Here is an 11,359-nt window from a genome sequence, read left to right as displayed (position 1 = left end):
TCATCATTCCTGTTTACTATCGGAACATAATTGACTACTTAAATTTTAAGTTAGAGTCCCATCATATTTAAATATCAGGAGTGGCTTTTGCTTTAAAAATTTTTTGACTTTAAACTTTATCATGTGTAACTTTATCCAAAGATATATATATTTGAAAAAGTATCTAAATATATTCCAATCTTCGTGTTAATTTGATCCTTTTAGTTATAGTTATTTCGATATGATTTATTTAAGATTGAGTTCAAGTAATTAAAAAGTTAAAAATTAAGGGTGAGTTTGGATGGGGCAATGCGTTTACTTGCGATTAGTGTAAAAACAACGGTGGCGGTAAGATTAGATATTGTAGCGATACTGTAACGTGAGACAAAAAGTAAGCTAAACGCACTACACCGCACCCAATCGCCCATCCAAACCCACCCTAAGTCCTTCCAATTTTTTAATTTAAAAATCTCAGTCTAATTATTAACATTGTTAGCATTTTGTCAAAATTTGTGAATTTTTTTTGTCAATAAAATTTGTGAACTTGACTTATTAATTAGGCTACCCAGATATGATCAAGGGTAAAGCCAGAAAATTTTTGTAAGGGGCAAAAATTAAATTGTAATTTTTATGATAGTAAAAATATAATTTTTAAAGGGTTAAATCAAAATTTTATTATTTTTAGGGGGCTAAAGTATAATCTTATCTTTATTAATTTAAAATTTTAAAAATTTTAAAGGGTTAAATAACAAGTTTTTCATTTTAAGGAGGTCGAGGCCCCTGCCAGCCCCTGATGTGATATATAATTTTAAAAATTTGATAAGTGTTTAAAAAATAAAAGCTCAAATCAAAAGGCAGCTATTCCATCTATCTAGTTATTGAATTGAACAAATATATCCAAAGTAGATGAGAGAAGGGATGAAAACTATATGTAGAGTTTTAAGAAACATATATAATACAAAAATAAACCTTTCCTGCAATAAAACAGTTAAAAAGGAGTCCAGTGCCGAAACCTAAGTTCCTTACATTCATCATAATCAACAACTAGGCTTTCAACTGTTTATAAACCATATATAAATATATATATGTCTATACTTGCAAGGCTTATAAGATATATATATATATGCTTAACCAGAGATAAAGTTGGTAGAACATTAGAGGCTGCTGCTTGCATGTCAGCTGCACCAAAAAGTAAAATAAATAATAAGCAGAGAAAGAAATATATATGCACAATAATGTGAGAATATTAATTATGAATATGGAAAATGAGCGACTGTTTAATTCTTCAAAATTTATAGCCTTTTCAACTTAATTTATATGCATTAATTGGCAGGGACTGTTTGGTGCAAATATTCAGCATTGTAACTACATACATGCACTTGCTAATACTAATAACAAAACTCACACCTTTTGTGTAAATAGATAACTTTATATGTTTATAGGGAGCTTTTCAAGTAGTTGTTCCATATACCATCCTCTTCCAAAGTGCTTAATTTTAAGCAAATAATTAAAATGGGTTCTAACCTTGAATAGATGGAGGTGGAAGAGAGAAGCTTATACAAGTTGAAGAGGAGTTTGGTCTTGGTTGGAGTAATCATTATTACTGGGTTCCAGCAGGTTTACTGGCAGAAAGTTGCGATTGTAGGAGGAGGCTGCTTGCATCAGCTGGTTTGATTGTTGTTGCGCTCTTTCATTTTCAGCTATCTGCATCCATACATCCATGCATCTATTTTAATCATGATCAACACCCAACATCTCCATCTATAGTTGAAATTCATTAGGCAGAGAGGCTTACTTTTGCTCGCAGGTACATGTTATCGTTCTGCAGTTCAACTTCCTAGAAATTATATACCCATTTTACAGCTGTTAATAATTAAGACGACGACCTTTATGCTATCACTCATATCTTGTATAGTGTCTAACAAACTAAAGATTCTGAAGATGAAACTACAATGGGGTTTGAGGATATCAATGTATACAATCCTCTTTTTTCTTTTTCAAGCTAATGATGTATGAATCAACATACTCAAGATTGCTTCTAAACCAGCTATATACCGGGTTTTGAGTTAACTAGCCTATAAATAAATAGACCAAGTAGGGATGAAAGTTTACCCTCTTTTGCATGAATCCAATTTCTGCAAACAGTAATTCGTTCTGGTAGAGTTGGAGAATGTGGTGAGTGAATAACCATATTTTATTCCATATAATAAACAAACAAAGAGATTAAGATAGAAGGAAAGGATGAAAGATCTTAATATACACCAAAACAAAAACCTTTTTGGATCTGATTCTACAAATGCCTTTCTCCAGCCTGCCTTCAAGGTTCTTGAGTTCCTTAAAGGTCAATGAGCTCAGAGCCTCTCCAAGGATATGCCTGCAACAAACATCACTCGTATATAGATATAGATATAGATATAGATATAGATATAGATATAGATATAGAGTGTAGGAAGAAGAAGAGAAATTGCTAGGAGACCTGTTCATGTTCTGAACATCACGAATTTGTCGTCGGAGTTTGGTGGCTTCTTGCTGGTAGAACTGAGGTCATTTTTATAACATTAGTATCATATAATATAAAGAGAAAGAAGAGTGAGTTAAGAGAATGAGAAAACGACGCAAAAACCAAGTGGAATAGGAACCTCTCATGCCCTACCAAGTGATAGCCAATGATTTAGTAAATCAGGTAATATGGACTTGCCTGAATGTTGGCTTCAGCCACAGACCCTGGAGTTGTTGCATCTGAGCATGCTTTCTTGTATCTCTCAATTGTTGCTCTCACACTGCAAGCAATAGTTCCAGTTGTTTGAATGCCAAGTAGTAGTCAATTGAAAATGCCATTTTTACAAGTGGAAACTACTTTTAAACCGAGGTTTCTTATACTACATAATAGCAGCACACAACAGTCTACATAACTTCAACTACCCTATCTTAGGAAAATGTGAAGACAAAGCCATAAGTTAACAATGCAATATTAAAATTAGGGTGTTTTCTTAAATGTTATAACACATCATTTGGGAGAGGTCAGATGGAAAAGCACTTCAGAATGAGCTTTTTATAAGCTTCAATGTTACACAAAACATCATAATAGTTTGTATAATTAGATCATTCACACAATATAATTTTTTTAAATAAAAAATCTTATAGGTTTAAAATATCAAAATAATTAAAACCTGTGTACTTGCATAAAATGTCTAATATAATCCTTCTTCTTTGAAAATGTCCAATGTAATACTTTACTTGAAGTGTCAATGTGTTTTATTATAATACCTCTTCTTTTATAAAATGTCAAATGTGATATATGAATTATCAATATGTGTTTTATTATGGTACTTAATGTTAACCGTTATTGACTTGCTAAACCAGCCCATGAAAATTTTGACACGTAGAATTTTCTTTTCTAAATTATTTCATGGATAATATAACATTATTGAAAAACTAAATAAAACAAAAATAAATAAATAATTGATAAAAAACTAAATAAAGAGTTTTCCATTTGAAAATATACTTTTAATAAAAAATTATTATCCATGAAAGTGTATTTTTTATTAACCATATGTTTAGTAATTTTTAACTTAATTTATTTTGTTTTATTTAGTTTTTACATATAACATTTATCCACGTGGATTTGATGATTTGAAAAAAAATTCTACGTGTTAAATTTTCATTGGCTAGTTTAGCAATTCAATAATAGTGTTAATACCATGTATCATAATAAAATATATATTGATAATTTAGGTGTCGATTGGACATTTTCAAAATACATGTACCACATTGGACATTTTACGAAAATGTAAATGCCCTAATAAAACATATATTGATAGTTCAAATATCACATTAGATATTTTCATAGTACAATTACTACATTAAACATTTTATAAATAAACAAGTACCAAATGTGGCATTATCCCTAAAATTTTCTTTTAAAAAATGAGAAACCATCTTCGGAAAAAAAAATTATACAATGAAATATTAACACACTTTTCCGCCGGCTGCCATATTAATTAGGTGGCAAATATTTAATATAGTAACAAAAAAAATACTATTAAATTTATTCACGAGTAAGGTTATCCATCTAAGTTCAAAGGTCTACCTGAAATTTGAAAGGATTTAAGTAAAAATATTAGATCCGAAATATGGGTCAGGCTCGGACTTGAATATTCAAAGCCCAACCGGCCCATTTTAAGTTTATAATAAATTATATTATGTTATTTTTAATATTACGTAATTTATAACACAAAAAATAAATCTATACTAAATATATAATACTACTCTAATGTAAACATTAAAATAATGCTAAGATGACTATATAAAAAATTTAACAAATAAAAATATATATAATTATTAAATATTAATTGAAATAATATAAATATTTAAAAAAATTAAAACTAATATGGGCGAGCTTAAAATGGGCTCGAGTTATTTTTTTGTAAATATAGGCGATCTTAGACAAAATTTTAGGTTCATATTTCAAGCCAAACCGGACTTGGACAAACATAAAATTATTATCATACTTAGATTCGATCCGACCTGACGTATGAACACTACTTAAAATACACCATCAATATAACAACAAAAAATAGTTGATATTTATTTTATAAAATGTAGCAAGTTGAAAGCCAAAAACTTTATAATTTTTATAAACATAAATGGATTAAATGAAAATGAATTAAATACATTGATAGAGTAAAAATTTTGAAAGTAGAAAAGTCAAAAGAATTATTAAAATTTCTTTTCATTAGTTTAGTAGGAAGGATGGAAATTTTGAAAAAGAATTTATTTATTGTTTGGTAGAGTTAAAAGTAAGAGGAAAAAAATAAAATCTTTATAAAATACATAATTTTGAACATGCACACTTACCTCTCATTTCTTTTTCTTTATCATTTCAATTTGAAATAATTTATTTTTATGTATTAGAATGGAAAATAATTTTTTTATGTTTTCTTTCCTACCAAATGAACTTAATTTAGAGCTAATTCTTCATTCCTGTCATAATTGAAAAAAGGGTTTTACTGAAAAATGCGATTGAAAAGTGTGATTTATTAATTTCAAATGTTTTGCATTGTTGTAAAAAATTATGGTAAAAAGTTAAAATGTCTATTTTAAATATAATATTGGAAAGCCAAAAAAAATTAAACAATTTAATATAATAATACATTATATATAAAATTTTAATACTTTTAAGTAATTAATATAAATTATTTGTAAAATTAATGATATAAAATATTACAAAAATTTAAATATGATGATAAATGATATTTAAATAATTTAATATTTGTTGGAACTCATTTGAGATTGAGTTGAGGTGCTAACAGCACTTCTGCACTGTAAAAGCAATCCCAAACAAATTGCTTTTGCAACCAAAAGCACTTTCAAGAAGTGCTGGGTGCATTTGGGTTTTGGTTTTGGGGTGATATCACCTTATTAAATCATTTTTATCTACCCAAGTACAAATGAAATAATGGAAGGTTATATCATGCTTCCAGCTGCTGCTGCCATTTTGAAACTTTCAGACCCTTTTGCTATATCAAAATTGCAGAGCAGTTGTTCAAGGTCAGTATGAGTTAAATTTGTTGCTATTTCTTGGTTTGTTAAACCAAGATTGCAGAGCTGTTTGGTATGCTTTGCTCATCCTTCAATTTTTTCTTTATTTGTTTGTTGAATATGTAAGGGTTTAGCAGATGGACTGTGTAGTTTGGTATCAATGAAGCTCTATTACTGTAAAAACAATAATATGGGAAAATCAATGTCAGGCTTAACCTACCTACATTTTTTGGCTTCGCTTTGTGCATGCAGTACTTAGCCAAATATCATTGCTTTTTTTTACTTCTTTTTGTTTTTTTAGCAATCTATTGTGTTTTAGTTTTATATATATATGTGGGGTGCCTCGGAAGCCCAAGATTGAGCAACATGCTCAACTTGGAAGGCTACTTATATATATATAATGAATTAATGAAAAATTAAAGCATAATATATTTTGATGTTAACTATAAACCGTATTTACATGAGGGTTAATTAAGTGCACTTCAATTGTAGTTTCAAGGTTTTTTCTTCTTATAAATTTGAATTTATAATCATTTTTATTAAAATTTAATTATAAATATATATATTTATTCAATAATTTTTTAATAATAAAATAGACAAACTGAAAGAAAATAAATTAAGAAGCCAAATGAAAGAGAGTAGATAAAATAATGTATATTTCTAGAAAAAAGAACATTATTCTTGTATATACCATTCATCAACGATGGGTCTCTATGGACCTTATCTATTCTTGTTGATATTTATCACGAAGTGAAATTTGAAGTCATTTTATTGTGATAGATGAAAAGTGTTATGCTTGTTGAAGCAAGTAAATTATCAAAAGGTGAAAAGGCAAAAGCAATATGGGATACGAGGTTGACAATAATATTTTGTGATCTTTGTATTAAGGAGATAAGTAATGGCAATAAACTCAATACTCATTTCAAAAGAGAAAGGTAGCTAAGAATTATTGCCAATTTTGAGAATGAAACGAGTAAGACTTGTACACAAAAACAATTAAAAAATAGGTGGGACTTATTGAAAAAAGAATGGAAAAAGTTTAAAGAGAAATATATTAGTTTAGAGTGGAATCCTATAAAAAGAACAGTTGATGCTTAGAAGATTAGTGAAAGAGTAAGCTAAAGGTACATTACTTTTTTTGTATAATTATTATTTCTCTTATTTATAAGGTTTTCTCATTTGTACTAAACCATTATTTTATATATAAGTTGTCCTTAAAGCTCTAAAATTTAGAGTTGCAAGCACTGATCCTGGATTAGAAGGAAATTTAGACCACATTTCATGAGAATAATTGCAATCGATTACAAATAATGGACACCTAGCGATTTATTTGAGAATGAATACAATGAGGCACCTAAAAAAATGAAGAAGAAAATTAATGATAGACCACTTGAGCTGAACAACATGTTCTAGATATATGTCAAAAAAAAATCCATCGAGGTGGGATCTTCCCATATTAAGGCTTGTAAAAAATCCTCAAATGCAAGAGGGGTTGTAAAGTTATATAGCCAAATTAATATACTATGCAATGTTGCTAACAATATGAGTCAAGCTACATCGAGCCTAACTCCCATGAATGATCCATTGGCATACCATAAGTTATCAAAGTGTTTGATAGCTTGTTGGAGGAAGTTCCAAAAGCTAGTCCACTCAGTGGGGAAGCCGAATGGGGGGTTGGCAAGGGCCCCGGCCCCGGCCCCCTAAAATAAATTTTTTTTTATTTAGGCCCTTTTATAATTTATAAAATTTAAAATAATAATGGTAAAATTGTACTTTGGCCCCTCAAAATGATAAAAAATTGATTTAATTCTTTAAAAATTATAAAGATATAGGCCATTAAAATGGTAAAATTATATTTTTACTATCATAAAAATATACAATATAATTTCGAACCCCCCAAAAAAGTTTTGCCCAAATCCACTGTACTTTTTTTTGCTGAAGTTATTGGTCAATAAGGATAAACAATTGTGTTTTTATCCATATCTCATGATATTAGAGTTTGGTGGCTTAAGAGTGAAACGGGGGAGAGTTCTAAATTTGCTAGCCTTCTTAGGTCATAAGATATGCATTATCAAATTTCGCTAAGTTTCTTTTATTTTCACTTGTTATGTTTGAATATTAGTTTGCATTGGACGTCACCTATGTTTGATGACATTTGACAGTTTATGTATGTTTGCTTGCTTTATTTATTTTCGCACAATGATGAATGTTTATTATCTCTTTTTTACATGTTGTGACAATTATGAACGTATTTTCACTGGTTGTGAAATGGAAGCTACAAGGGATGTTATTGCTTGTAGTTTAATGAGTTCACTTTTAACTTTGATACATTATGATGTGCTATTTTGGTAAAATATAAATTGCATAGATGCATGAATTTAGTAGTAATTATTTATATTCTTAAATTAAATTACTTAAATATCATTTAAATTAATCAATTTAATAGTAATTATATTTCTTTTAAAAATTTTAAATTGTATTCATGGATGAAATTAATATTTATTATTATAAAATGGATTAGTTTTGCTTTCCAGTATTATGTTTAAAATAGACATTTTAACTTTCAAGGGTAATTTTGAGAGCAATACCAAAGACATGCTTTTTGATTGCAGTTTTTCCTATTGTAACTTTTAAAAACAATGCTAAATTAGCCAAAACCCCAAACCTAATAAAGAAAAAGAAGAACTATATTTCCTCTTCACTTTTCTACTTAAAAGAATGCTTGATATTGCAATTAACAGATTCAAACATACATTTCAACATTAGATAAACAGGAAAGGAAAGGATTTGTTTTTGATATTTGGTTGCTTGCAAAATAAGATATAATAACGAAATCATTTATAAGCATTCATAATTAACAACGAAATAAACATTTTATAAATTAAAAACTTTCTTTCCTTTCCTTTTAAATAATGCAAATAAAGAATCATAACATTCCCTAAAACTATTTGTTTAATTAAAAAAATGCATTAGGCAAGGTGAAGCAGCAGTAGGTAAAAATACTGCGCTCTAAAAAGTAAAGCAGAAGTGTTGTATGTGATTGAGAAGGGAGGCAGCTAGCTGTTTCCTTAAATTTGTCGAGCCTTTCATTGGTTACCTCTGCCACTCTGGTACAAGATCCCTGGATATGATTGGTTGTGATCCTTTTACTTTTACTTTTTATGCGTTTTTATCATTTATGAAAAATGTGAGTTGCTTTTTACCCCATTCCACAACATGTAATGACCTCTATCTCTTGAAATACCCAGAAATTTTAACCCCAGCAAGAAAACAACCCCCTTTATTAATAATATTATTAACTCTGGGGTTACTATTAAATAAGGCATGAAAACTATGAAATGTTGAGTGAAAATTTAAGCAGCTGCAGTTGCAGTTGCAGTTGCAGGTGCAGGCCATGGCCAATGCTACAGGCTCCAAGAAAGTGCATGCAGAGAATCCCATTGGTTCGTACCCTTTGCTTCTATCCGTCTTTTCTCACGTATTGCTAGGCTAGCTATTAGAATTTTCTCCTTTCTTTACTATTTTACCTTACATATTATATAATAGAACAAATATACTTCAGTTTTTGCTGGTATTCTATAGGATTTGTTGGTTGTGTAGTCTAAATGTTGCAATTTAGATGATCATTTTGATATGTATCAATCAATTGAAACTCTTCTCTTTTAACAGAAAAAGTGAGGGATGGAAGGGAAGGAATGAAATTAACTAGAAAAGTTTGAGATTAAAAGATTAAAGAGAAAAGGAACAGCAAACAATGATATAAGAAGGAAAGAAAATCAAAAAAGATTCTTATGGGAAACACAGCTAAGCTTTAGATAAAGAAAAGGAAACCCTTGACTTATGCTAGGATTCCTTTTCAATTTGTGTCAAAGAAATTTGTTTTAGATTCCCATCTGAGTTTTTTTTTAGAAAACCCTAATCTCTTCAAATCTAAAGAAAGCTGATAAGAAGATTAATGGTTAGAGAAAGAGACAAAATTTCCAGGTATCCAATTAGTCTATGACAGGCCAACTTTAGGTTTGTTGAGTGAAACAACCCATTTAGGGGAAAAAACCCTAATCTAATATCTGATTTTGACTGGAGTTTTTGTCACACATCCATTAGACCTATTACCTTGAAACTCTGTCATCATCGGATTGAAAGTGTGAAACAAAAGGGACAAAAAATTACTAATCCATACAAAACAAAACTGGGGTTTTGAACATCTGTTTTATATTCCATAATCTAAAAGAGTGAGCTAATGAGAGCATGACACAGTTTTGTTTTAGCAGACTTTTCTGCAAGGTGTGATAGATGATAGATGACATGTGGTGAGAGAGAGAGAGAGAGGAAAAGAGAAGGGTAGGAATTAAGGAAAGAGAGTCTGCTTTCAGCTTCACCAATCACTGCTATATATATATAAATATATATATCTTTACAACCCTAAAGTTTAAACTAGGGCTATATTTACACCCATTACTTGAAATCATCTGCATGTCTACCAAACAAATTAGAGAGAACATACAAGAAAAGGAAGAACAACCCATAATCAAAGGCTTATAGAAGTAAATGTTGGAAGTCTTCAATGTTTTATGCTTTATTGCAGAACAAAAAGTTCATAAAAAAGGTTATCTTTAATGGAATGAAAAAGATCAAACAAATTTGCAGAACATAGAAGAAGAAGAAAGTGAAACCTGTTGTTAGCATATTCATAGAGACGGCCACGGCTGGAGAAGACTATGAGAGCCACCTCAGCATCACAAAGAACAGATAATTCATAGGCCTTTTTGAGCAGTCCATTGCGGCGCTTGCAGAAGGTAACTTGTCGATTAGTGGTGTTCTCGATCCGCTTAATCTCGATTTTGCCTCTTCCCATTTTTTTCTGGGAAGAGCTTTCTGGGTCTAGATTAGGGAACTCCATGGTTCAAAGCTGAAAAAACAAGCAAAAAAGGAAGTGACGAACAACACCAAAAACAAAACAAAAACACACCACAAGGGGCTCTAACCTGGCAAGGAATTGAACTATGAGAAAGGCTAAGCTCTTGAATTCCAACTCTTCTCCTTCTTTTGATGAATATAGGTTAAGTAGAGCTACAGTTTTGTGTTGCAAAAAAAAGGCAGTTTTCTGCTTTACCAGATAGACATTTATAGACACAAAATTGACCCTTTAACAATCACCCAACACAAGGTTTTTTCATTTTTTTTATTTGCTTTTGCTTTAGTAGAAATCCCTCTCTCTCTCTCTCTCTAAAGCAAGCTATATACGTATTTATGAAAGTACATAATTTTCTTAGGTGAATTTGTATTGGAAAAGTAGAAAGAGAGAGAGAGAGAAAGAGAAAGAGAAAGGGATGATGCTAAAGAAGGATGGTTGATGTTCACTTTGAGATTCCATTAACCGTCCATTTCCTTCTTGTATAGGAAAAAAGAGATAGGTGATGGATGATGATGGTAAAGGGTATTTTGGAAACTCACTACCACCATTCTCTTCAATCACACCCCCATACTTTGGCATATCATTCAATCTACTCCATCAATAACACTAACATAAGTTGAATTAAATCTCTGATTGAGTATTCAATCCACCTCAACTTTAGATTTAGTCCACACCCAATACCAGTATCGAATACCAAAACATCTTACACCAAATATATAAGAAAAACAAAACTAGATAGGCTCCCATGGTATAATTAGCCTTGTGAAATTCTGGGGTTTTGGGGACCTCTCATTATAGTTTGGTTTTTGGTGACCCTCAAACCCTATTGATGGGAAAAGCTTGACACTATCTCTCTCTCTCTTACATTATTAGAATATGTGCAGGTGGTGACGTGAGTGAAGGTGACTGCCATGTGAACCCTGC

The 11,359-nt window shown here is 30.2% G+C and overlaps 1 protein-coding gene across 2 annotated transcripts; it reads right to left on the bottom strand.

Annotated features, from left to right (window-relative positions):
- Positions 1-932: 932 nt before the first annotated feature.
- LOC105780473 (agamous-like MADS-box protein MADS1) lies at positions 933-10,755 on the bottom strand. Of its 2 annotated transcripts, XM_012604833.2 has the most exons (9): positions 10,506-10,744; positions 10,194-10,429; positions 2,678-2,759; positions 2,456-2,517; positions 2,254-2,353; positions 2,092-2,133; positions 1,775-1,816; positions 1,504-1,683; positions 933-1,158 (listed from the first exon to the last, which is right to left on the bottom strand). In XM_012604833.2, the coding sequence occupies exons 2-8, from the start codon at positions 10,418-10,420 to the stop codon at positions 1,534-1,536; spliced, it is 705 nt and encodes a 234-aa protein (XP_012460287.1). In that variant the 5' UTR covers positions 10,421-10,429; positions 10,506-10,744; the 3' UTR covers positions 933-1,158; positions 1,504-1,533. The 2 variants fall into 2 exon arrangements, with proteins under 2 accessions (XP_012460287.1, XP_012460288.1); XM_012604834.2 differs by lacking the exon at positions 1,775-1,816 and having other exon boundaries at positions 10,506-10,755.
- Between the last annotated feature and the right edge of the window lie 604 nt (positions 10,756-11,359).

The sequence above is a fragment of the Gossypium raimondii genome, chromosome 4 (genome assembly GCF_025698545.1).
Source record: "Gossypium raimondii isolate GPD5lz chromosome 4, ASM2569854v1, whole genome shotgun sequence".
Classification (NCBI taxonomy): domain Eukaryota; kingdom Viridiplantae; phylum Streptophyta; class Magnoliopsida; order Malvales; family Malvaceae; genus Gossypium; species Gossypium raimondii.
Note: the sequence above shows the minus strand (reverse complement) of the source record. Positions and strands in the feature narration are given on the sequence as shown.